General features: G+C 54.2%; 1 protein-coding gene across 3 annotated transcripts; it reads right to left on the bottom strand.

Annotated features, from left to right (window-relative positions):
- Nucleotides 1-2,510: 2,510 nt before the first annotated feature.
- On the bottom strand, nucleotides 2,511-24,428 carry RSPO1 (R-spondin 1). Of its 3 annotated transcripts, XM_062509114.1 has the most exons (6): nucleotides 24,221-24,428; nucleotides 6,776-6,874; nucleotides 4,688-4,879; nucleotides 3,740-3,889; nucleotides 3,210-3,398; nucleotides 2,511-2,662 (listed from the first exon to the last, which is right to left on the bottom strand). In XM_062509114.1, exons 1-6 carry the CDS (start codon nucleotides 24,426-24,428, stop codon nucleotides 2,511-2,513), a joined length of 990 nt encoding a protein of 329 aa, XP_062365098.1. The 3 variants fall into 3 exon arrangements, with proteins under 3 accessions (XP_062365098.1, XP_062365099.1, XP_062365100.1); XM_062509115.1 differs by lacking the exons at nucleotides 6,776-6,874; nucleotides 24,221-24,428 and adding an exon at nucleotides 6,486-6,579; XM_062509116.1 differs by lacking the exons at nucleotides 3,210-3,398; nucleotides 6,776-6,874; nucleotides 24,221-24,428 and adding an exon at nucleotides 6,486-6,579.
- Nucleotides 24,429-27,156: the final 2,728 nt, after the last annotated feature.

The following is a 27,156-nucleotide window of genomic DNA, read 5'->3' as shown; positions in this document are numbered from 1 at the left end:
TTTTTACATTTTTTCTCCTAATTGTTCTAAAACAATTTAATTTTAAAATCACCCCTACTGAAAAATCTTGGATATTCTTAATATGCATCTTAAACTTCCTGTTGCCTTTGTCCCTTTTTCTTCCCATTTTGCTCTGAAAAAAGGAAGAAAGTAGGGGAAAGGCTACAACAGAAAGAAGTTTGTCAGTTTTTCTAATAATCCCTAGAGTTCTCTAAAATAGGTTCTGTTGATTTATTACATGCAGTTTAGTTTTGAAATAGTTGTGCTAATAGTGCCAGGAGTTACTGTAGGGAATCGAGACATTACCAGAGCCTCACGTAGAAAACTTTCCTAATGCATTCTCTTTTACTTAACCTTCACTGAGAACTCGGTGGGGACACAGCACCAGAAGGGAGGCACAGTGAGTGAGAGAGCTGAGCTTCACCAACAGTTGGCTGGTGGGTGCTGGTAAAAGTGGAAGGGAAAATGGTTCTGTTTATGAGCAATGCCATGGCACAAACAAAATACTTCTCTCACGGGCTAGAAAATAGAGCAAGATGGGATCATTCCACTGGGAAGCTTTCAGAAATCATATGAACATGATCCCTAAACAACTTAAAGGATGACTTTTAAGAACCTCTTTCTCCCCCTGCTTGGTATGCTGGTCATTTATCATTGTGCTGAAATGGAATCCCCTTTCAAAGATGTAACAGCTTCTTGTTTACTTAAACACAAAGTGGATGATAGGCTGAAAGGTTTTTCTGCCATCAGAGCAGTCATGGAGAGTTTGGTACAGCTCCAGAGCTAAAACAACTGTGCAGCCTCCACATCCTCCACTGAGCCAAGCCAGCCCTGTGGTGGCTGGGTGAAGGGAGTCAGGCTGTCCTGTGCCAGAGCTGAGGCTTCGGTGGGCACCATGAGCCAGAGGAGAGAACCAGGGCTGTGGGTGTGGGCAGGTGACCCCTCAGAGGGACAGGGAGCTCTCTCGCAGGCTACCCTGCACACATGTTGGCTCACTCTGCCCTCCAAAACTACAGAGCAGAGGATGGTATGGAAGTGAGTACAGCGAAGATTGGATTCACCAGGGTTAATCTGGGGTGAGGTTTCCCCTGCCCTTTGCCCCAGCAGGGGAGTTGGAGCTCCAGCAGCACATCCCTGATCCACCCTGGGCACATCTCTGTGAGCCATATCACCATCCCTCGGGACCAGAGAGCTTCTGCTGAGCTCTCGAGAAATGAAATGTGTCTCTAGGTATTTATACAGAGAAAGCCCATTTGACAATCCCAGGGCAGTGAGTGCTGAGACACCCTGTGACACTTCTGAAGGAAGAGCTCCCTGAGCAGAGCAGTCAGTGAACCTGCATCCCACGTAGGGCTCGCCAGGTCTGTCTTGCACAGTCCTTGTCCCAGTTCCTCTGCTCAGGTGTCAGCTCTGCAGAGCAGGAGAATCCAGGAAATTCCAGCCAGTGGGATGCAGACAAGTAGTTTCTACCCAATTAAAAATTTTCTTTCTCTTCTGCAGGACTTGAGCTGTGCCTTCCCTCTCCCACTTGCCTCCCTCCTGCCAGGGTGGTGGCCAGCATCTGGACTGGCTGTCCCCATGCTGGGATTGTCCCACAGCTGTGACTGGCTGAGTTGAGTCACAATGCTTCAGCAACCTGTGGTTTGTTTTAACCTCTCATTTCCTCAGTTTGCTGTGTTTTAAGTGGATCCTTCAGTGGGGAATTCCTCAGGGCTCAGTGGGGTACAGCTGGGATCCCTCACTCAGGAGGGCTGATTTGTGGCTGCAGTGCAGCTGGCAGCATTTTCTGGGATTTTCTTAAAGCTTTGGTGAGTTTCTCTTCCACAAGTGAGTCTCTGTCCTGTGGGACACCAGCCTCCATAGGGGCCAAGGTATGAACCACACACTCAGGAAGCTGGTTGTCATTTTGATTTTGGCTTTTTTTTTTTTAATTTGAAGTAATTCTTTGAAGCAGATTCAGGGCTGATACCACTGACCTCTTATCACAAACTTTTAGCATGTATTCGCAGTGATAAAGTCATACAGCTTAAAACACAAAATAAAGGGTGAGGGAAGAGAAAGAGGCCACTGCTGTGTGTGTCTGGATGCCAGGTCAGGGAGAGTGGCCATGTGGGTTCAGTCTCATCCCCTGGCACAGTGGGGCTGTGCTGGGGCCATGTGCTTGGGCTCCAGCTGAGGCCTTCAATCATGAAATTAATCCCATGTCGGGGTCCTTCACTGGCTTACGCTCCAGCTCTCCTCCCTGCAGTGTCCCCAGAGAGCTCTGGGGCTGTGGGCTTTGCCTCCGTGTGTGCTCCCACTCCTCAGCAGCGTTCTGCCGCAGTCCTGGGCAGGGTGGGTGTGCAGCCTCCTTAAGTGTTGTGTGTGTGGCCTCTGTCAGTCCGTGGGTCAGCCTGGAGTATATGTCTGTCTCTGGACACGTGTACATGGTGTAGCAGTGCTTTGTTCAATAAAGCTTTCATATACATAGCAGCAATGGAGTCTTGCCATCAGGTGACACACAGGGCCAGCTACTGGGCAGGGCTAGCGGGCGTCGCGGCCATAGTGGCCCCTCTCTGTTTGTTCTTCCTCTTCTTGGTGCCAGACTTAGTGTCTTTGGTGTCTTTCCGATTTCTATTCCCATTATCTTGCTTTCCTTGCTCTTCCTTTTTCTTCCTTTTCCCTGCAGTAAAGCAAAGGGACAGCGTGAGGTGGAGCAAGGCATCAGGGAACAGATCAGCCCTGTCCACCTCCCCCTGCCCTGCTGGTGAATTCCTGTGCATTTAGTCACTGCTCAGAACCCTTTCCCCTCAGAACGCTCAACACAGCTGCAATCCTTGTCCATTCTGTAACAAGGTAACCGAACCACCATTCATCCTGAAGACACTTTTAATTCCTGGGGAAAAGAGACCTAAGCCTTCTGATAGAGCACTCCCATCACAGCAGCACGCAGACGTGCACCCTTGGCTGCTCTCTGGCCAGGGAAGAAACTAAAATAGCTGAAACCCATGGCGCACATGGCAAGCTGTGCCAAGGACCACCCCCCTTGGGGGCTGTGCCCCTTCCACCTGCAGCTCTTCCAAGTACCATCACATCCATATCCCCTGCACTTCAGAGCAGTCAGGAGCTGCACAGCACATTTGTGGCACTGGACAATTGGCTGACTACTTGTGCCTGACCTCTACAGGGTATGGGGGAGCCATGGCGAGACCCCCCCCACCTCTGCTCACCTTCAGGGCACTGGTTCTTCTGCACCGTGCATCGCCGCACCTCTGTGGTTGCAGGACACAGAGACACGTCCCCAGAGGGAGCCTGCAGAATCCGCCTTGTTCGGTCTTCATTGCCCTTCTTGAAGCCACAGAGCTTCCTTTTCTTGGAGCAGGGCCCCCACGGCCCCCACTCACTCATTTCACATTGTGCTGCCAGATAACGAGAGCCCAGCTGTAACTCCTGTGCCTGGGTTGCCAGCTCAGGCCATCCCAGAGCCCACCACTGCTCTCCCCCACCTTAGGCTGCAAGGAAGTGTGTGTTTCCCCAGCAGGTTCCTAAGTCCCCAAGCACCCCGTTCCATGCCACACCACACCAACTCTGGGTCACAGTTCACAAACACCGGGGGCTGTTCCCCACTCAGAGGTTCCCAGAGGGCTCTGCCCTACGAAGGGCTGTGCTGACACCCCCTCGACACAGGTACAATGAGGGGTTCATCATTTAAATCCCCCTGCAGCACTACCCACTGCAGACATTCTGCGTGCATGCTTACCAGGACTGCTGCACTCCATGGTGCCGTTGGCAGCAGCGTAGCCTTCAGGGCATGTGACGTAACATCTCCCTTTGTGCAAATACAAACCTTCCTTACATTTTGTGCAAAAGTTTCGACTGAAACAGGACTCACAGTTCTCAATTTTGCATTCTGGGGGAAAAAAAAAACAAACCAAACACCAAAGCCATCATGTAGTCCGATGTGAACAAAAGACTCAAGAAGCTCCATACTGCCAACCAGAACCCAGTCCTGGCTTCCAGGGATCTCTCAGCAGCCAGGGCATGTCTGTGAGCATCATGCCAGGCCTGGCTGTGCCACTCAGAAGTGAGATTTCTTTGCACCATTCCCTGAGCTGCAACTGTCATGGCCAGCAGCAGTCACTGCCAGGACAGAATCAGGCGGGATGGGAAAGTTTTGGGCTGGTGTTCAGCTGAACATCAGCCAGCCAAAAGGGACGGTGCAAAGGATACAGTCCTGGCACCAGCTGCAGCTACAGGACACGCTGCACAGAAAGGGAACTAGATGGAAACCTGGCCATGAAGGTGCTGTGCGTAGACCTGCCAGGGGAGTGATCCCGTGTTTCCATGTCCAGTTCTTTCTGGTGCTCTGGCTACAATATGCAAGCCAAGGATTTCACTGAGAGCTGCCTGAGTCTGGTGAGCAGTATAGCAGGAAAACAGGCACTACATGCCTGAAAGGATTTCCCTCTTCCCAAAGGCTGCCGGTCTGGCAACCCATAAAATAAAACTGCCCAGAGGACCTGCAAGATCCCACATCCACAGTGTGCCCATGCAGTGCTGAGCAGGGCTCTTGTCAGGCTGCCGTGCTCAGCTCTGCCTCACCCCTTCCATACAGCCACAGCACCTCTGGCACCTGAGCAGGGGCACGTGCTGCCCTGCAGAGCCCTGCCACCTGCCCGTGCCCCTTTTCTCCCAGCCCCGCACTCACTGATGCACTTGTTCATGTCCGTATTGCGAAGGCCAAAGTATCCCAGCGGACAAGAAGGCAGGCAAATCCCAATTTGTCGGATATCGTTCCGCTCCAGAAGGATGAAGAGTTTGGGGGAACACCTCAGGCACCCATTGAACTCAGAGCACAGGTCACAACCTCTGGCACAGCCCTGACTCAGCTCGGTGCTGACTGGAAGAGCAGGATAGAGGCAGTGGTTAGTGCTGGGCTCTACAGGCACCAGCTGTGACCCCAAACCACTGGCACCACTGGCAGAAAGGGCAGGAACGGGGACCAGTGCAAGGGCCAGGGTCCTGCAGCACTGACACACTCACAGCACTGCTCTGACACCATGACCCCGTCCCCAAAGGCCACAGGAGCCAGAGCTGTGCCAAGCACAGGCACAAGAGTCACAACAGTGGCCATGCTGAGGAGCAGGACCCAGAAGCAGCCACCAAGTGTGCCCAGAGCCCCAGCACTGTCCACGCAGCCCACTGCCTCCCAGCCCTGATGCCCGTGTGGGGCAGGCACTAATAATGGGCATGTGCCCAAGGGTCCAGCACCTCCTGCAGCCTCCCTGCTTGGAGCTGGCCGTGCCTCCATGCCAAGGACCAGAGCACACGGCCCTGGAGTGAAACTGTTCCTCTAATTCCATCCATGCTGCATCCCAGGCTAGACCTCACTCTGACTCTGCCTATGTTAAATTCTCTCTGGCAGTCAGGAGGTGTCACTGCCCCCAAAATAGAGATGTGTTCTCAGCTCCTGCATTCAGTCCAAGAAAAATACTCAATCCCATGTCTTGAGAGTTTTCTGCTTTTAATTATCGTATAAAATGCTGCTTGTTTTGAAACCAATTGCATTCTTTGCAGACTAGAATGCAGGTTATTTTTATTAGTTTATTATGCAAGCCATGTCCTTGTTTATAGAAAAGCTGTGTATTTAAAAGATGCATTCTTTTAAATACCATGTTTACTACACTTCAAAAGCAAGCATAGAGCAGCATAGTGCTCACATGCCAGGACTAGAGGTGAGAAAGCTGTCCTGTCCCCCTGCCATGACCCAGGAGCTGCCCTGTCCCCGCACTGTGACCCTGGCAGCCCCCCTGCCTGCCCCAGCCCCATTGCCATCACCAGGCCTGTGGGTGTGGAGGCTGCTTCAGCCTTGGGAAGAGACACCAAAGGCAGAGGGGTCCTGAGCCCCCAGCTGCCAGGAGGGTTCACTGGTCTGGACCGGGACCCCCTTGGTATTGTGGGCCCTGGCCCCTCTACACAGAGACCCCCGAGGATCCAGCCCCATCCCTCCCACAGCGCTGGGCCCTGGTGCCAAGCCCTGCATCCATGACAAAGGTATAAACTCGGCCCTCACTGGAAATTGCCTTTATAGCATTAGCCATGACGTCAGGTTTTCCTTGTTCTCCCAGGGCTCAGCAGTCCCAGTTTTAATATAAAATCAATTTTATATAATTTAATTTAAAACAGTTTTAATGTAAAACAGTTCTAACATGCACTAACATAAAAGAGGGCAAACTGTGGCTGCTCTTTTGCCAATTCTGCCTGGCTGCCCTGCAGGAGCCCCACCAGGGACCCCCTAGGCTGGAGGCATAGCTGACCCCCCCTGTGACCTCAGGGGACACTGCAGCTCAGGTCAGGGGACATGGGGAGTACGACTGGGGAGTCTCTGCGGGATCTTGGGGCACTGCAGACCCTGCCCAGCCGCCTGTGTTGTAAACACATTCACACCAGCATGACCTTCACGGCATCATGAGAGGAAGTAGAGAAGAAAAGCATTTCATACATACTTCGTCTTTGCCTCTTGCCCTTCACCACTTTGCTGCTGCCTGTTAGATCCATCGAGCTTAGAAAAACCACCACCACAAGCAGTCCAAGCTGCATAGTAACTCTCCAGCGCTGCAGCCCCTCCGTCGTGGGGTGGTTGGGGGAATGTGCTCCACAGCTGAGGTCTTTGCTGCCGCTAAATCGTCTCGGGTGGGATCAGAGCTGAGAGTCTGTGCACAGAGCCAGGTCTCGGACCATATCCACAACCTACATCAGCACCAGCGAGATTAGGTAGCAGGTAACATGGCTCTACCTTCATCCCTGTCAGGAGTGCAGGAGCTCGGCCCTAGTCCCATCGGGGGCTTGGCTGTGGGCGTTAGCTGCTCACAGTTTCCAGATATGCTAGCAGGAACTGCAAAAGAAGAGGAGAACAGGTTACTTGACAGACAGCATTGCTCCCACCGTGGCTGGGGGTGAACACGGGGTTGTGGGGTGCACTGGGGGCGCTGGCAGATAGTGGCACCTGGAGTGTAGTGGGGAGAACTGTGCTCCAGCCTCATCCATAGGTCTCTGTTGCTAATAATCAGCACTCGTCAAAATGCTCAGAGCATCTTTGCCATCTGCCAGTTCTGCAAACAGCAGTTATAGCTGGAACTTGTTTAAAATAGAGCCAGACCCCTGGGCCACCCTCCCCAAGTGGCAGATGGCTGCTGCGGGTGCCAGGCACACAAGATGTTTCCCACCGAGTGGGCACCTCTGGGGCTGGTAGTCAAACCTAGCAGAGAGCGAGCCTGCAGTCCCCAGCCAGGGCTGGGGCTGTCTGGGGACGGGGTGGGATCCTCCACAAGCTGCCCAAAACGCTGCTTTTCTGCTCTGAGGGAATTTCCAAACCTCCCATCTCCCGTTCCCGAAGCACAGGGCAGGGTCAGCGCTGTCTGCACAGGGCTGAGAGCGGGAGCTGCCGCGCTGTCTGTGCCCCAGGCTCACCGGCAGACAGCCCGGTGTGGAGCAGTGAGCCCGGCTGTACTGGGGCAGTGAGCCCGGCTGCATTGGGGCAGTGAGCCTGGCTGTACTGGGGCAGTGAGCCCGGCTGCAATGGGGCAGTGAGCCCGGCTGCATTGGGGCAGTGAGCCTGGCTGTACTGGGGCAGTGAGCCCGGCTGCAATGGGGCAGTGAGCCCGGCTGCATTGGGGCAGTGAGCCTGGCTGTACTGGGGCAGTGAGCCCGGCTGTACTGGGGCAGTGAGCCCGGCTGCATTGGGGCAGTGAGCCCGGCTGCAATGGGGCAGTGAGCCCGGCTGTACTGGGGCAGTGAGCCCGGCTGCAATGGGGCAGTGAGCCCGGCTGCATTGGGGCAGTGAGCCTGGCTGTACTGGGGCAGTGAGCCCGGCTGTACTGGGGCACTGAGCCCGGCTGTACTGGGGCAGTGAGCCCGGCTGTACTGGGGCAGTGAGCCCGGCTGCAATGGGGCAGTGAGCCCGGCTGCAATGGGGCAGTGAGCCCGGCTGCAATGGGGCACTGAGCCCGGCTGTACTGGGGCAGTGAGCCCGGCTGCAATGGGGCAGTGAGCCCGGCTGCATTGGGGCAGTGAGCCCGGCTGCAATGGGGCAGTGAGCCCGGCTGTACTGGGGCAGTGAGCCTGGCTGCAATGGGGCAGTGAGCCCGGCTGCATTGGGGCACTGAGCCCGGCTGTACTGGGGCAGTGAGCCCGGCTGCATTGGGGCAGTGAACCTGGCTGCAATGGGGCAGTGAGCCCGGCTGCATTGGGGCAGTGAGCCCGGCTGCAATGGGGCAGTGAGCCCGGCTGCATTGGGGCAGTGAGCCCGGCTGCAATGGGGCAGTGAGCCCGGCTGTACTGGGGCAGTGAGCCTGGCTGCAATGGGGCAGTGAGCCTGGCTGCATTGGGGCAGTGAGCCCGGCTGCATTGGGGCACTGAGCCCGGCTGCAATGGGGCAGTGAGCCTGGCTGTACTGGGGCAGTGAGCCCGGCTGCATTGGGGCAGTGAGCCCGGCTGCATTGGGGCAGTGAGCCCGGCTGTGAGTGCCATGCTGCTCTCACCAAGCCAGAAGTAGAGTGGCTCAACGTGCATGGCAGGACAGAGCAATGAGATGGCAACACCAGCTGAACAGGCTGGGCAGCAAACCAATGGCTCTGCATGAATTTCATGAGTTCATGAGAGAGAAGGGAAGCCCAGTTCCCAACAGCCAGCCAGCACCCAGGACTCCACATGTACCATCCTTTCCTGAGAGTGCCCAAGCCCTTGCTCCAGCTGGCTGCTGACAGGGCATTTTCCCTGTAGTTTTCAAGTGGTTTTCCCTGTGCCTGGTGTGAAAGAAGGGCAAGTTCCATGCTGCACCAAGAGATCTGGCACTGCCAAGCCAGGCCCCACTCCCCTCTGCAGCTGGCAGAGCAAAGCCCTGCCAACGGCAGACATTGTGTTGGAGTAAAGGCGACAACATTTGTTCTGTGAAGTCAAATGAAACAGAAAATTGTTTTAATCCCTTTATAATAACTGCGCAATCACCAGTGCCCCAAACAACTGGTGGCGACAGTGCTGGAAGCGAGCCCGGCCTCAGCCTTGGATGGGCCAGTCCCCTCCCTGGCCCACCCTGACGGGGGGAACCTGCTGAAGGGCCACTGGCCCAAGCAGCCCCCCTGCTCCAGCCCACCTGAGAGTAGTTATGGCCACGCAGCAGAACACCTGGAGGGAGGGTACTGTCCCAGCAGCAGGCATGGGCTGGCAGCTGCTGCAGGGAGATGTGACCCGGGTACCACTGAGCCTTGTAGCAGCGCACGGCACGAACACTGAGCTGTGTCTGGTGCGGGCACCTCCCAGTGCGGGCAGCACGGGCTCACCTGCGGCGGCAGAGCTGGCGGCCACCGGGAGCTGCGGGGCCACCGCCACTGTCCCCCCGCCCCGGTGGCTCTGAACTTTTCACCGTGTCCCTGCTGCGACTGCCGGGGCAGGAGCCCAGCGCTCCCCATGTGCTTGTCGTTACAGCCTACGGGTCGTCCACAGGATTTTCAAATAAATAATTAGTCACTTGTGTAAACACCAACTTGTTCTACGCTTCCAAGCCTGTTTGCTGCAAGCTGCTTTATAAACACTGTCAAGTGCTTAAGCCGGGCTGCGGGAGTATTTACGGAGCGGGGATCCCCGCAGCTCCGCTGCACTTGTGCAGGGACCTGGGCACGGCGCCTGGGGGGCAGCGGGTCGGGTCAGGAGGGTCCCTCCGGACAGGTGGTGTGGGATAGTCCGGCCATGCCCAGCACGGCCACAGGACCCTGGGCAAGCGAGCGGCCCCGTCAGCGCAGCACAACCCAGACTCTCCCCGGACGAGAGCCGAGTGCCAGCGGCCGCTCCGACGGCCCCCGGTTTTTAATTACGGCGGCTTTGCGGGTGAAGCGCGTTCACAGGAAGCGCACGCCGTGTTTACACAACACTCACAGATGGGGCACAATCCCCCAGCAGCAGGGATGGATGTCCGGAGGGAGCAAACACAGCCCCAGCGTGCCAAGAGCCAGCGTGAAGCTCGTGCCACCACCCCATACCCCATTGCTGAGGGCTGGCCAGTCCAGGGCAGGGAAGCGCCATGGGAAACCTTCAGACCGTAGCACAAACCAAGCGAGCACACGCTTTCCCTCCTTGCTTTCTAGCCCAAAGAGAGCCTGGGCTTGGCCTCAGCACAGAAAGGCCACTGGCATTTTAGGCGCTGCAGAGTCAGCGTCTTGGTAGGTCACACATGATCCACAGGTCTCCAAATCACCCCCATGAGCACCTGGGGGTCTGTGGTGAGCTGTCTGGCTGGACTCCCAGCTCTTCCCACCCTCACTGCAGGACACGAGTTATGATTCTTTCTGTTACTGCAGCCATCAGTCAAGCTCAGGTTGCTACAAACAATTTCCAGTCTAAACATTAGCAGGATTTATGCCATTATCCCATCTACAGGAAGAATTTGGGGTAACCTGAATTGCTCTGAATTCATTTATGGAGAGACCTGGCCCCTGAATCTCAGATGGCACTAAGCCTTGTTTGCAATTCAATCACGATAAATTGGTCCTTGGGAGCTCCAATACAAACCAGAAAATGTAAACCATCCAGATAATTTGCCATTAGTCCTCCTACACACAAGGTGAGAAAGACCAACGTTATATCCCGAGGATATTTGAGACCTAATCCACAATAACTAAATTGCTGATATATTGCCTCTTGCTGAATGTACCAGGGATCTGAAATGTAAACAGGCTCTCCAAAGGTTTACTGAGCCTTGGAGAGAAGGACCAGATGCTAGAGAAAGGACAAACCTGGTTATAGCAGCAGTAGGAATGAACCCCTGGGAACTGCCAGGTCACTACCAACAGAAGGCTGGGCACCAGCTGTGAGGGGGATAATTTGGGTTTCCAGGTCCTAGCGCTGGATAGAGAATTTGAATTTTCTCTTGGTAGTCAGCGAGGGGTGTTAATATGCACAAACTGGTTCCCTGCAGGAGGAGTCATGGTTTTGCAGGGTCTCAGGTTAGTTTGATCCCACATCTCCCAGCCCTGCAGCAGGGGACAGCACCCAGGACACACCACCCCAGGGCAGAGTCCAGCTCCAGAAAGTTGTGGGTGGCAGCAGCAGCTCCACATTCCCCAGAGCTTTGATGGAGCTTTCAACAGGCCCCTCAAACACCAACGATGGCACCTGGTTATCCACTGTCCCTGCTCCACAGGCACACAGGGACGTGCCCATGCTGCTGGTGCTCCCTGAGCCCGGTGTCTGCTCTACCTGGGCCCTACTTTCATGAGCTGGTGACCCCATGGCAGATCTCCCTGCCTTCCTGCCGTGGGAAGGAAGGACTGAGGGAGTGGGTTTGGGCCCTTGTTCTCTGTGGGAAAGTCCCTCTCTTCTACTGTGTTCCCGAGGGCTGTTTTCCTGTCGGCAGGGCTAATGCTCCAGGAGCAGCACTGTGAAACCCTCCGCAGTGGAAGGTCCCACCACTCTTGGCTCGGCCATCACAGCTGCCACAGGGTGTCTCACGTGCCTCTGGCAAAATTTCTGCAAATGCACAGGCAGAGCCACTTTGTTCTGCTTAATCCTTGAAGCAATAAAAGACGTCTGCATTAAGTCAAATTTCCGAACCAGAAGGTCTTCATTTGATATTAGATTCCAGTGCCAAGTTCTGCAAAATCCCCAACCCATAAACTTCACTGAAAAAAATAAAATAATAAAGCCCAATCTGGCAGCAGAGCTATCCACAGCATTGTTGAGGTCTGACTTCTTCCCCCAGCTCCTGCACTGCATTCCCCGGATCTGCGGAGCCGTGCTGTGACCCGCTGGTGGGGAATACACTGAGGAGAGGCTGCTGCTCATGGCCATCCCTCTGCCCTGGCCTGGCAGTGGTAGCTGCTCTGGGGGTCAGCAGCACCTCAGATCCTGCAGCTGCAGCCCCCATCTGCAGCCCCAGCTCCCCACCCGCCTTGCACGGTGCCTCTGCAGTAGCTGCTCCAAGAAACGCTGTGATCCACAGTGCCACAGGCCTCCCTCCAGGAGTGCTTGTGCTTCAGCACTGTAAAACATCAGGAAATGTTTTACATGGGGATTCCCATAGCCCTCATGCCAACGCAGAGGCAGCACACTGCTCTGGAGAAGGAGGAGGAGGAGGCAGAGCCCTGAGGCAGGCTGCAGGATCCATGCCTGCTGCTCCTCCACAGAACCAGAGCAGCATCTGGAGCTGCACTGGAATCATCCTGGCAGACACAGCTCTGTGCCTTGGGACCTGACTGCAGTCATGGGAGCAGCAGGCCTGTATCTCTTAAGTACAACTCAGGTGGGTTTGAGCCTCCTACAGATCAGCAACTCAGCAGAACAGCACAACCAAATTTCAGAGCAGGAAACAGAACAGCCAGTTCAGCGAGCACAGACCAGAGCACTGACAATCTGGCTCTTTCCCCAAAAGGGCTCCCTAAAGGCCCATTGCTGAGCAGGGACATGCTCAGCAGGTGCCCCAGGAGGTGTGGGGTGGACACACACCAGTCATAGCCCTGGGGGTGGGGAGCAGGGGGGTCTGACACAAACCGGGAAGCACAGTCAGGGCTGCTGAGGCTCATCCTACAACAAGTACACACATTCAGCTCAATAAATAATTCCCCTCTTAGTTCTATGGAAATGCCTGCAAACAAGGGCTTACAGCTCCTTCCACCACAGACCCTGCCTGCCAGCTTTGTAAACACAAATTTGCAGGCTCACAGGGACCTGATGAGCCGTGAGCTGCTGTGCTGAGCTGCAAAGACAGAAGCCCAGGGCAAAGCCCTGAGCAGCACCTGGGGCTTTCTGCTTGGCCATGTGCACAGGAACCATCTACCGAGCAGAGCTTCCTGAAGGGATTCCCGGTGCTCTGGCTCTCCCAGACATCACTGCCTGGGAAACCTGAGCCCTGCAGAGCCAGGAGTAGCACCAACTCCAGCAGCAGAGGAAAACAAACTGGGAAAAATAACCCTCAGCCTCAGCTCTGGGCATGTGGCAGGACAGCAGGAGGGCGTGAGCAGGCAGCCAGGGTGTCCTCCAGAGCAGTTGCTGCTGCCAGCCTGAACTGAGCCCATCCAAACTCTGCCTTTTTGTGGGATGGCAGCCCTGTGTACCACTAGGGCAGGGGGGAGAAAGTTCTGAGCTCTTCAGGCCTGGCAGTGCTCGGGGTGGTTTGCAATGAAGGACATCCTGCAGCCAGCCCACGCCACCCCACTGCCTGAGAACAAGTGAGGAAGCTGCAGCCCCTGAGGATCTTCCTGGAGGCAGATTGGTGGTGGGTATGACAAGAAACCTGTCAGTATTTGCCAGGTCTTAGGCAAAGACAGGCACTTCCATCCTTGGCAAGATGACAGGTCACCCTCACACCGCACAGGGGAAGGGTCTGCTGCCAGTGCCGCCTGTCTCAGCTGCACGGTCCCCTCTGCTCCACTCCAGGGCTGTCCCCATAGTCCAGGAGAGCTGACCTGGCCCTCGGCTCTGCTGCTCACCGCAGTCCCAACCTCACAGTCCAGCTGGGCCAGCTCACATTTAGCTCGGGTGATGCAAACGTGTGTATGGAAATATGCTCAGCTCAGCTCAGCCGCTGCCTGCACACGGTGGCACGGCTGGCTGGTTCTGGCTGTGCTCGGGGGATCACTGGGATCTCCAGAGCCGATCCCCAGCTCCTCCCTGCCGCGTCCCTCAGGGTGGTGCTGCTGCTCTCGCAGCGGCCACGCAGGGGCCAGGGAGCTGATCCAGCTGAAACGAGCCTTTTTTCCAGCGTGGTTTCCAGGCATGTTGCAGCACTGGCATTCCCAGGCCCGCGGTGCTGCTGCCATCCTCCCACCCAGCCTCCACAGCCCTGGCCCCGCAGCGGGGTGAGCGGATGGAGTCAGGAGTTCACCCGCTCCAGGGTCACCAGTGGACTTCAGACTAAATCACAGCAAACGGAGAACCCTCCAGGCAGATGTCACACTGCAAGTGCCCAGTCCCTGTGGGATCTCAGCAGACCTGGCCACCTCAAACAGCACTGGAAGCACTGGCCCAAGTTCACAGACCTTCAGGTGACAGGATATTTTTGCGTGGGTACCTGCTGACCCCTGTGCAGCAGGGGGGAGGTTCCATGCATGCCTTGTCATGCAGCATTTTTTTTCTGCCACTATTACCCTATTTTAATGCCTTTTACTGCAAGGTGCCTCTAAACCCAAACCTCATCACCTGAGCACCCCTCCTCTGTACCCAGGGTGTTCAAGGGAACACACGTGCCTGAGCCTATAGAATACTCCAGCAGCCCAGAGGTGACCAAACTCCAGTCACCCCCACCCACGTCTCTCAGCACTTGGCTCCATCAGCACAGAGCACCGAGGCTGAAGTCACCTTGACCCATGCCCTCACTGGGGAGCTGTGTCCCAGCCTGGCTGCAGGAGCCCTCACTGACCCATGGAACCAGCACTGGATCCAGCAACACTTCCCCTGCACATCAGCACCAGCTGCTCACACCACGTCTATTTACTGCCACAATCCCAATTAAGTATTTTCCACTGATCCCCCATTCCAAACTCCACAGAGCCCGTACTTACCCCGCGCTCTCCAAGCGCCTGCCGTGCCCCCATGGGTGCGCGGCAGGAGGCTTGGCTTAGGTGCAGCCACAGCAGTACTGAGACAGCAGCAAATTAACTGTCCTGTCCTCCCATTGCCCCTGTCCCTGGGATCAGGATCAGGGGGAGGGCAGTAGGGCACGGCCACCCGCTGCACCGTGGCTGGCGGGACCCCACAGCTGGTCCAGAATCAGTTACGAGCTCCAGCGAGCTGATCAATGTCCCGACAGCTCTCTGTGTCCCTTTCCCCAAACGAGAAGATAACACAGTGGCAGGGGACACACGCAGCAGCCCAGCTTCCCTGCAAGCCCCATGCACCTTGGGGAAGGGGGGGAGAAAGGGGATCCCACAAATCGTGCTGTGATTTTGCACAGCTCTCATTGTCTGAACTCATTATCCACGTTGCACAAGGCAAACCCGCAGTCAGATGCTGACACGGCTCGCGTTCTTCATTACCAGCCCACATTGCAAAAGCTCCATTGACACAAAACAAGCATGCTGAAGCCCTTACCTTCAACTTGTCACTCCCTCATCACTGCAGAAAAGACTCTACTGGGTTCTCAGATTTAAAACACTATAAGAACAACTACAAAAATTCCTCAGTTCCTCCAGAGAAAGGTACACACACGTTTCTGTCAAAAAAAAAATGAAAAATATATTCATGGCGAGTTCATGGAGAAGTCTGGTGCATTTGGATATTTTGGTCACTCGTTTTTTAAAGCAGGTTTCTAACGAGGTCCCGGGTTTTGCACAGAGAAACAAACCCTTCTGCGATGTGCAGGATCTCAGCTCATAAAGATCGCTCGGGCTAATTCCTACTCCATCAGCCCACGCTGCTCCCTGCGTATGCAAAGCAGAAAGTATGTGATCATATCAGAGCTATTTGCACATTAATAAATCCTGGTCTTAATCCGTAGACTCCGTCCCCATCCACCGGGTAGGGGCTTTTTATTATTATTATTACCAGAGTATCCAGCTTTGTAAAGGCATCCAGTGCAAACTCCTGCATGAGGGAATTCCACCCCACTAGTACCACCTCCTAAGACAATATCCAGCCAAAATATTGTGACTGTTGCAAAACCCGGACTGGAGCTCAACAAAGGACCTTCCAGCCTCGCATCCAGAGCCAGCAGGGTCTCAGTAAATTACTGCAGAGTGACACACCATCGAGTTGTCTTTGTAGTCTTTTTTATTTATGACAGTTAATTCTGAGTTATTACTAACATTTTAGTGGTAAGTGGCATATGAAGTCATCAGCTGTCACAACTGCATCTGTTAATAAACATGTCAGATATTAAAAGCAGCTTATTATCCTCTGGAGGGGGGAAGGCATGAAGGCGAAAAGCTCAGAGCCTGGTTGTTTTTTCATTGCTGGCTGCTCAGCAGGAGGAAACACTCCTGCTCAGGAGAACAGCATGGCTGCAGTGGGACTGCCTGGGATACCTGTCCTCCAGCACATCTGAGCAGCCTTGGAGCTCTCCTCCCTGTGCTGTCAGCTCCCCTTCCCTCCTCCACCTGCTTTCCAGGATGGACACGTGTCAGACCCCGCTTCGTGCAGGTGAACAGGGGACATCAGTGTTCAGTCACCTTCCCTGAGCCCCAGCACGCCTGGTGGGATGAACAGATCCTGCACTGGGGCTCAGGTGGCAGCCAGGTGCTCCCAGGAGCCATGCTGGGCTGGCCCAGTGCTCCATGTACAAGCCATAGAGAAGAGTTTGTGGCCACCAGCCTTCCTAGGGCCAGCAGCGCTGCTGCCCGGCCATGACTGACCCTCATGTCTGGTTCTCGCAGGGCTGATGTGGTGCCCAAGGCCATGAGGCTCTGCCCAGAGCCCTGGTGCTCTGGTGAGTTGTCCCAGGAGTGCATGACAAGCTGCCAGGCATGACACGGCCATGGATTCTGGCAGTCTCCTGGGGGAGGTTCCCCAAGATTGCAGGGCTCCGAGCTGGAAGCCAGAGGGCACAGGCTCTTTCAAACGATGTGATGAGCACTGTGGTGGCTCCTGAATCCCTCCTGGATCCCCTGCTGGGGCCAGGGCAGTTCCCCTTCAACACTGCTGCCCATGAGCCCCCATTGAAGAGAGGTCCCTCAGTATCCCTGACAGCTGCTCCACGGGCCCTGGAGTGCTCTCTAGGACTCAGTATGGACCCGAGAGCCCTGAGGGAGATAAGGACAAGGTATAGATACAGAACATGACATCAAGCAGCCCCCCAGACGCAGAGATTCAGAAGGCCTCATGAATTCCTCACACACCTGCCATCTTCTCTGCTGTATACAGCTCTTGTGTGGGGGAAGCTGTGAACACAGAGGTGCAAAATAACCCAAACACAGGCAAGAGAGAAAACTCACCCTTTCTGCAGCGTTTCCTTTGTGCTGTGTTGGTGATCACGTACATAGAAGTTTTATTTGTACTGAACTTTGGCACCTCGATAAATGTCCCTCATTTCCTATTTGTTAATTATGTCACTGAGATCTCTGCTATCTCACAGGAGGGTTGTGAATGGGTTCTGCTTGTTGGCAGATGCTGACCAGTAACTGCTGGAAGTCTCCATACTGAAGACCTTTTTCTATTTATATTTAGAGCTTTTTTTTTTTTTTTTTCCTTTGTATTCTAGGAAATTCTCAAGTACCATCAAATGTTGTCAGGGACAACATCACTCCATTGACTGTATGAGTAAAAAATCGGATGAACCCAAGATCTGTATTTCATGCACACTGAATAGCCAAACCTCCTTTCTGATACTGGAGTGCTGCAGCCTCAGCTGACAGCTGTAGATCAAGTTTCTAACTGGGCAATAAACCCCTTTGTACTGGCAATGCTGACAGACCCAGATGCAGCAGCAGGGCTACCAGCAAAGCAGCAATTAGCCCAACAGAGCAGTGGGTCTGGCTGAAGGCAAAGGCACATGCTCACAGCTCCGTGGTGCCAGAGGTGTCATTGCAGAGGATGGTGAATCAAATTAAAACCTGCCTTAACGCCCTGCATAATAAATCCAGCATCAAGTCTTACATTTCTTTCCCCTCTGACAGGAGCTCATTTACAGGCTTGGTTTTCTTTAGCTAATGGCTGTTGAGGCTGATCCTAAATTAATCCCAAACAGGTTGTTTCTCTCCTGTACAAAAGGACACGAAATCCCCTGTTTTAGCAGGATAAGATGCCAAGCCACTCCAGATTGAAAGCAGACAGTTCCTTGACACCCACAGCAGGTTCCCAGGGCTCCTCTGGCTGGGACATGTGCACAGTGGCTCTGCACAAAGCTGGGGGGAGGACCCCACTCTCTTTCTGCACAGGAAGCGCCAATTCCACCACCTTCTCTAGCCCACCCTTAAAGTGGTTTTTCTTTCCATTAAAAACCTGCAATGTTTTGGTCCAATTCCATCCCTCTATAATTCCTGCTTTGCAAAACCCTCTGTCTCTCTTGAAGAGGGGGAAGGTGTCTCCATGAAAGGCTGACCCTGCCCAGGGACAGCATGGATGACCAGCAGCCATGTCCCTTGTCCCTGGTGCAGCTGAGGACAGGGGCTGTGGGTGGACCCAGGTCTGCACCCAGCAGATCCAGAACTGAGCACCAGAGCTTCTTTCAGACCCACATTAACCCTACCAATGCCTACAAATTCCCAGCTGGCACAGGAGGTGCATTACTCATCCCTTGTGCCTCATCAGCCTTTGATAACATCTCAGCATAAGCAAAAAAGCAGAAAAGACACTCACAGAGAGAGCAGAAGGAAAGTGAGTATGTCCTGACTTTCCTTCTGGAAAAGTCAGAAGGACAGACTGGACCCAAGGTCTTTTCTGGTCTGCTGCTCTGAGGGTTCTCTGCTGCAGGATGACTGATAGCCCAGGCAATCGTCTGTAATAACACCTGAACATCGGCAGCCCCAGTCCCAGGAGCACAGTTCTGCCAGTGCCTGCCCACTGCCTCCCCACTCGCTCTGGCTGCAAGGCAACGACTGTGCTCCTGGCAGGGGCTGCAGAGCCTGTGCTGGGGGGTCAGGCACAGGGGCACCCGGATCACACCTTCTATGGGAAGTGTGAGAGCCAGGGGATGCAGAGCTGACTTCCTGATAGGATCACCCGGGCATGCCTCTGCTTCCCAAGCAAGCCCAGGCTTTCATCCAGTCTGTGCTGCTCAGGGGCTGTGCTCAGAGGCAGTGCTGCTGGCAGCCTGGAAGCGTCTCCATCTGGGACTGCCCCCGGATCGTCATCCCAGATTGGTGCTGAGAGCCACAAGCTGCAGAGCCGTGCAAATTCCTTCAGTGTAGAAGTCTCTGTGGGTGACGGGAGAGCGAGACCCTGCCATCCCAGAGGTGGAGGGGATGAGATGCCCCATCCCACCCCAGATGTGGTGCAGGCAACAGCTGGTGCCTGCCTGCACCCCCACACGCCGTGGGCTGGTCAGGAGGGGTCCAGCAGCACTGACCTGCTCTAGGCTTGCCATGCCCCGGGCAGGGGGTAGTTCCTGTGTGCCCCACCAGCCGCCTTGCTATTCAAACCCTTTTCTTGGGCCTGACATGTCTTCTGGCACCTTGTCCGGGCAGTCTGGACATTTCCCCTCTCCCCAAGGAGCAGCATTATGTGCATGTTGGGAAATGCTCTTTTCCCATTTGCTCCGAAGGCGCTTTCCCCTGTTGTTTGAGGAATGCTGTTTGAATTAGCTGCACGGATTGCAAACAGACCCCGTTGTTTTCCTTTCCCAATGCAGGGAGGCTTCTGTTCTCTCTGGCCTGCTGTATTAACCAGGGGCCTTACACACTGACCTCTCTGCAGCTCAGGGAAGCTAATTTAATCCCAATATTGTTACAGATCACAGCAGGACGGATGTCACAGATTCCTTGAGGCAAGCCAGCATGGAGTGCTGGCAGGGACAGCAGCAAGCTGTGTTTGTAGAGGCAGGAGCTGCTGCAATTTTCTGTTAAATTCCCTCTACAAAACTCATGCAGCTGGGGAGGACAGCAGCACTGGGGAGCAGAGGGATGCCCTGAGCACAGAGGTCGAACTGAGGAGATGCTCTGCCTGCATCCCCAGTACCCCTGGCACACCAGAGGGTGGATGGTGGCTCTGAATCCTGGCAGAAGATAAGGAGATGCAGACTCGCACCTCCTTGCTATTTCTTTCTCATTATTATTCTTTTTCCCTTGGTACCTGCTCCTGAAGGTGGTCTGTGATGTGATGCTGAGCCTGGAAAAGGCATCAGCACCCTCACAGCAGGGCAATCTATACCCATCTCACTTTTATCTTGTCCCAGCTCTGCCTGCCCTGGCCCCACAGCCCCACCTGGAACAATTGCTCTCCCCAGAACAGCCAAGGAGGGTGTTCAGCCCCCAAGCAGGGCAGAGGGGTGCAGGAGACACCGGGGTTTGGGGGGAAGCCCTGCCTCTCCCAGCATTGCTCGGGGGTCTTTGATGTTTGGGAAAAATAAATTACTTTGGGATGCTATTAAAGAGAAGTTTGAATGATGACACATCACAGGGCTGGGACTTCCAGCATTTCTTGTAAGCTCCATCCAGAGCTGGAAGTGGAAGAGGCCACTGGCACAGCCAAGAGTACAGGAAACCAATAGCCTCTGCAGCAGGAGTGGCTTTGTGAGCAGCTTGTCCCTCTCCAGGCGTCTGCTCCCTCCCTCCTGCCTGAGCTGCTGCAGATGTCCCTCAGGACCACAGGGCAGAGTTTGAGGAGCACAGATGGATCACCCAAGGGAGTCACAGCCAGTTCTGGGAGACTGGGACTGGGATGGGAGCTGGGCATGCAGCCCCTGCTCAAGCCCATCCTTCTCTCAGACATGATCAGCTCTTGGGAACATTCCTGCTGGATGACATTTCCCAAGGCATAGAGGGAAAAAAAAAAAAAAGCACTTTTTTCCCAATATAAATTCTTGCAACATTAAAAACCCCACACAATAGTTGTAAGCCCTGGAACGGCTGGGGGTAAAAAAGTTACAGTTCAACATGGAAATAGCACTGCCATCTCCAACTGGTGAGTCCCAGATGTGGGACATCATGTGTGACAAAACCCCACAGGCGGGACATGCAGGAAGCCTGTAATTTGTCGTAGGCTCCCATCACAGTGTGGGGACAGCCTGGTAACCTTGGGAGTCCTGAGCACCCCGTGGGTCACCTGCCACAGCGAGAGCAGAGCCCTGCATCCTGGGCTGGCACTGGGAGTGACACAGAGCTCCTTGTTGGCCCAGCAGTACCACGGGGAGCAGGCTGCAGCAGAAGGAACCTGGGGTAGTTTTGGGACCCTGGGGTGGTTTTGGGGTACTGAGGTAGTTTGGGAATGAGCTGAAGGTTCCTGCTTACCCACAGAATGGATGCTGGTGCTCTGGGTTATGCTGACATAACATCAGTGGGTGGGAAGTGCCTGTCAATGTGTCCTCACTAACAGTGGGCTTGTGTCCCCTGGGCAGGGACCACTCAGGCTGGCCCAGGAGCATCCCTGCACTGAAAGCAGCTGAGTAGACCAGCAGCAAACACGTGGAGGGGAACCTTGTGCAGCAAAAGCAGTAGTGATGTGCTGGTTCTGCTGTATTCTGAGCCACTTGCAGAACACCTGTAATTACTTTAATTATAGCTTAGGGCACATGTCTGCCTGTGCCCAGAGGTTCTGCAGAACTTTCCAGCAGAGACAAGAGCTTTGCTGGTGCGGATGGGAAATGTCTACATATTGTGTCTTACGCTAAATAATTAATTGGATGCAGCGCTGAGCAAGGAGCTAATTCTGCCCGGGGGTTTTGGTCATTGTACAGACACGGGGAAGAGTGAGGCCCAGCCTGGCACTACAGGATGAGGCCAGCATGGAGGAGGCTGGGCAGGGAGCAAGGTTCAGGCTCCCAGAGCCGGGGCAAGGGGAGGCCAAGATGGGGAGGATGAGGAGTGAAAGGCTCCCTCGGTGGGACGGACCAGCAGTACAACTATGGCAGCTCTACCCTTTCTCTTTCTACCTTTTGCCTCCTTTCCGTTTTCGGATGCATCCATTACGTGGGACCTCGAGGTGAGGCTGGCCCAGGTTGCACCCTACAGCACACCCTGGATCACCTCACATCACCCCACATCACCCGGTGTCACCAACCCTCGTTACTGCCCATCATCCCCTGTCCCCCTGCATCACCACCCCCAGCAACCCCACACGCCTTAGACACCCGTGCTGCATTTGTATGCATTTGAAATATCGACAGGACAAAGGCATGAGGAAGAGACGGGTCAAGCCTGGCTTTTTCAGGAGGCACACCGATCCCAGCACAGGGCAGGACAAGCAAGAACAAAACCAGAGCAGCAGTGGGGCAGTGGAGCAGGAAGTGGGGTGGTCTCTCATGGTGCCTCTGTCCTGGGAGCTTTGGGGTTTCATTCCCAATTAAGTTTTTCATATGGTAACATTCAGAATTTTGATGGGAGATGAGGCTGCTTTTGCCTAAGAGAGAACATACTTTCACTGCTGTGCCTGGCCCGGGAATGAATTCTCCACTATTAAAATGTAATTTAATTTATCTCCATGGGTTTTGTGATGACTGGGATTTGTTCTAAGGAGACCTTTAAAGGAGAATTTTTGCATTATTGAATGTATGTGCTAGGAAGTTGAGTTCTGGCGTTCTCTGATAACCAAGTTTCTTTTCTATCCTCCACTATATCAATCATGATAAAAGATCCTGCCAAAACCCTAACTCAAGCCATGCTTTTGGCATATTGTGAAACAAATCAGAAGGGGGAAAAAGCAAAACCCATGAGATGCTCTAGTCCAGTATTTTTTAATGTAAGTTTCAAGGATATTGATGGTTTACCTCATCAGGTAAATATTTGTAACACAGTTGCTTTCCCAGGGTTAAGCCAGGACCAAGTGGCTGCTGAAACTGCAACTCATTTGCTCTGACAGACCCCAGGTAGCTTAAAATTTTTTCTGAAATCTGAGTTTTCCAGAAATCTGAGACCTTGTACATGCCAAGCAATGGCACTGGTGCCTTCCCAGTGAGGGCTGCAGGGTGATCCCATTTTCCAGGGACTAGTCTGATGGACACCCAGCTCTCACAGTTTGCCAGGGCTCCCCAAACACAGAAGACCCCACTGTGCATGGGGCAATGGGCAAGGCACTCTTGGTCCTTTGCCTCTTTGTGAGATTTCCCGTACGCAAAGAGGAAGGTGTCTTGTTTAGAGTCTTAATTTTATCACTTCCCCGACACATCAGCTTGCGGAGCGCAGCAGCAGCAAACCATGCTGCGGAAAGAGCTCCCTTCCCTGAGAGCATCTCCAGGGCACGGCAACGGCTGAGGGCGGCGGAAAGGCAAGATGAGTTCAGCACCAAGGCTGGCATCCCTGCCAGGACCCGCGTGGCACGCACACCTCGCTGCCTCGGCGAGGACAAGGTGCCTGTGCGGTCCCGGCTGCCGCCTGGGAAAGCTGCTGCTCTGCTTTGCGTACAAGTCAAAACCTGCGAGCTACTGGTTCCAGACACTCACTGCTTCAGCAGGAGGAAGTGGGAGAAGGGAGAGAGCTGCCAGATCCAGCTGGTCTCCGCTCCAGGAGCTGATGGAGGATTAGCCCAGCAGCATGTCTTTACAAATTGTCAGTTCCCAGAGTACGGAAAACAAAGCTCTGAGGATTGAGTGTCTCAGCATAGAGGCAAAGGCAAAGACTTTGGGAACCTGATAGCGCTTTCCAGCCAGACACGGAGACGTGGGACCCCGGCCTCCTGCGGCCCCCACACGGCCCTGCCTATCCCACAGCAGCTCAGCCTTGGCAAACGCGGCGCTGGGGCTGATGGCACGGAGCAGGCTCTGCCTGCAGCCCCTCCGAGCCTCTCCCTCTCTAGGCTGTTGCCCCACAAACCAGAGAAGGTTTTGTAAAGTCACCACAGGTCCCTCCTGGGATGTCCTGGAACACAGAAACCCGTTCCCTGCTCTCCAGTGCCCACTGTCATTCTTCTGTAAAAGTCTGGGGCCTCCACACCAGCCACCCTGTCACGCACGGTGGCAGAGCTGGAAGCTCTCACTACTTGTTTCACGGGAACTTCCGACATTTCAAAAATTGTTTTCATTCTGGCTTGGAATGAAGACAAATATTTCAGAAATTTCCTGGATAACATAAAGTTTAAAATATCCTTGAAACTAAAATAGAAGCGTTGGGCTATCTCAGCTCTTGCATTATGTCATATCATGCCAACTCGCAGTACACTATGCAGAGTCACAGATGACTTCTCATGAGGAGATGCAAACAAAAATACAAATAATGTCAGCAAGGGAGGAGAAATGAAACGCTGAAATGACATATTCTCTAAAACTACTTCCCCCCGCCCCCCCTTGTGCAAATTAATTCTCCATGGGAAATCGCTTGGATTTTTTAAAAAGCACAGTCTGGCCAAAGCAACTCTGCCGTTCTCTGGAGCAGGAGGAACGTGATGCCGACGCTCCCCTTCAGCCCGTCCAGCCGCAGTCCAGCAGCGCTGCTCCTGCAGCCGGGCTGCTCCGGGGTGTCCCGGTGTCCCTACCCCTGTCTCCCTGGCCGCGCTTGACCCCTACTCGTGTTTCTCGCAAACCAAGGGCAGGCGAGCCCGGCGCGCACCGGGGCCCGGCTGTCTCCAGCACGGATAACGCCGGGATGGATCACGCCGGGTTAAGCGTCTCCGTGCGAGCGCAGGACGAGGTTCCGTGCTCCCGCTCTGTCCGGTGCCGTGGCACGGCGCTTACCTGGCTCAGCTCTGCTCGGCCGGGGCTCGTTCCTGCCCTCCCTGCTCCCCGCACATCGCCCGCCCGGGCGGCCGCTCAGCGCCGCGGCGGCTGCCCCGAGCCGGGGCTCCGAGCCGGGCAGACCTCCGGGCGCCGGCTGGCACCCATCCCCCTGCCTGCCCCGTGCCTCTCCAGAAAGGCACTGCTGGGAAGGAGTGCCGGGGCTCATGTCTCCGGTACTGTATCCACCCCTTCCCACCCTCTTGGGGTTCGGTCCTGCCAGTTCCACTTGTGGGCTGTCCTCACCACTTTGGGCCTTTCTACCGCTCCCCTTCTTGTGGCTCTGGATGTCACCACAGACACGCTTTTATGAGAGTGGGCTTGTGCAAGGCTTGTATAAAGTGTTCTCAGAAATACGAGGTCCTGTCATTTGTAAAACTAATAAAAATGTCCAATAATTTTTACAAGGGAAAAATGAGTCATTGGATGGCACATTTCTCATTACTGGCATTTTACAATTAAAATGAGCATCTATTGAATCAATCCAAAGCTCTTATTGTTAGCAGACACTAATAACTTCCTGAGCTATTGAAGATACTTTTTTTTCTGAAGAAACATGACCCTTTGCCACGGCATTTCTCGTTGAGAGTGGTATCCAGCTGAGACCAGCTCTGCTCAGCTCCTGCTGGAGGGTTTTCAAACACATCCTGATGAGACTGGTGGCTATAACTGGGTGGGAAATTGTTTTTAAGCCCTCAAAAATGTTCAAGATTTCAAAATTTTTCCCGCTCCACATGGGGACGAAACCAGAATTGTTCAACTTTCTTACCAAAAAAAAAGTCCTCATGGAAACCATCTCCGGAATAGCCAATAGCCATGGGTCACACTGAGCCAGTGAAGCAAGGACTGCAGTGGCTTGGACCGCCGTGATGGTGGCTGTGCTGGCATCAGCTGACTTTTTTTCCCAGGGTGGGACACCCATCACAGACCTCATGACCTTTTCTGGTGAAAAATTAATTCATTGTAACTTTCCCAGTTTCACTGCAGCCATCGCGTGTGAGTGGCCACAATCTGCCCCATGCAGAACGAGCCAGGCCAGCAAAGTGGGGGCATCACCACCTCCTACCCTTGGAAGACCAAGAGTTTTGCAGCTGCTTGTGTTTTAAGGACAGTATATATAGTCAGAGCCTAATTTTCAACTGGCACTATGCCCATCTGCTGCTGCTTTCTGGAGTTCAGCCTCCCTCCAGATGTCTCAGGATGGATCCTGGTCACCATAGTTACCACCTGCTTTTTGGAAATGGGCACCGTGATGGAACAAAAGGTGTGGTCTGAGGAGGAATCCATAAGAAGAAGCTCCACAGAGGCACGGGGAGACTCTGAGCATCCTCAACAGTCCTTCCTTGTCCATGGGAGTTCATTTCAGCCTCAGGAGATGACACCAAGAAGAGCCAGCCTGGCTGCAGGACTTGATTCTCAAAGTTACTCCGGATGAAGCAAAAGAGATCAAAATGCAAAACCCATTTACCGCCTTCATCAGAGGTGTCCAGGGAAAGCTCCCACTGCAGGATTTAGCAGAGGAGCTCCAGGTTGCCATCTGTTTTTAGGAGCGCTGTTTTTCCACTTGCAAGCTCCTGTACACCCTCAAGGCAGAGTAGGAAGCCCTTTCCCCTGCCATGACGCCAGAGAAGAGAAGCCACATTGTCCCATGTGCCCAGAATACAGAGAGTTTCTGAATGTGAATGGACATCTTTCCTCTCAAGCCCCAGCGGGCTCCAGGCAGCCAGGCTGCTGTCACTTTTGGGGAGATTCAGTTCCTATTCGTACTATCAAACACGTGCAAGGCTTATGAAAAACTGCCATGAAATCCCACTGCACAGCAGTAACAATCCTGGCTTCCAAACACTGAGTGCCCTGCCAAAGGGCTGGCAAATCCAGATCCTGCTGGGCGGAGGCATCCAGATGCCACATCTGCCACAACAGATCCTCTTGGTGCAGATCTGCTGGAGACCAGCCCCAGCCCAGCCTCCCCATAAACCAACTCTTTCCCAGAAATGAACACCTGCAGAATTCAAAGACATCCATGATGGGGACTTCACTCTGTCTTGGTTGGAAAAGTCCTTATTTGCATGGAGCACAGGGCTGGAGCCTTATTTTTCTGGTCGAGCACTCCAAACTGGACATAGCAGAAGGATGCCAAGCTCTGCTCCCTGAGCACCACACTCAGGACTCTCCTGTCCCCATCCTCCCCATGGCTCTCTGGAAGGGATCATTCTGTCTCCTGGGAAAACACCATGGGAGTAGGGATGCTGATGCAGGGCCCAGATGCTGGGGAGAAGCAGATGAGGTTGTTTTCCATTCTCTGTTGTTGTGCAATGGCCCCAGCGCTGGAGACACTTCCCACTCCTTTTCCTTTGCTACTGAGCATGGGGGTTGGAACGACAATATGTATTGTCATTTATAAGCTCTGTAGGACCCTCCTGGGACCTATGTGCATAAATCTTGGGTTTGCTTTAGCATTCCTTTTTCCTCTTGCATCCTTGCAACACAGCTTCTGCCTGTCCTGCCCGTCTGCAAGCCTGAGCCTTGCAGAATCTCGGGTCCTGTTCCCAAGAGCAGCGGTCTGTGCTGCTGCCACACTCATCTGCTCTTGCTCCACAGGAAGGGCCTTGGGAATGAGCTGCTAATGCAGCTTGGCCTGGCCACACTCCTGTCGTGGCTTCCAGGTGCCTGAGCACAGCACACACAGCGGGCACTGCCGACAGCTGACAAAAATGCCAGGAACTTCCCTTTATGGCTCTTTATTTCCTGTTAAAATTTTTTATGGGATTTCCTTAGCACCCAAGAGCCCGGTCACTGGCAAAGCAGAGCGAGAAGACCTGCTGGCCGGAGGGGACAGGGCTGGGACTGCCCGGCTCCCTGGTGCCCGGGAGGGGCTGCCCTTGCTGGGAGGTGCC

Source organism: Cinclus cinclus, chromosome 26 (genome assembly GCF_963662255.1).
Source record: "Cinclus cinclus chromosome 26, bCinCin1.1, whole genome shotgun sequence".
Taxonomy (NCBI): Eukaryota; Metazoa; Chordata; class Aves; order Passeriformes; family Cinclidae; genus Cinclus; species Cinclus cinclus.
The sequence above is the reverse complement of the archived record's forward strand: the minus strand, read 5'-3'. Positions and strand labels throughout refer to the sequence as shown.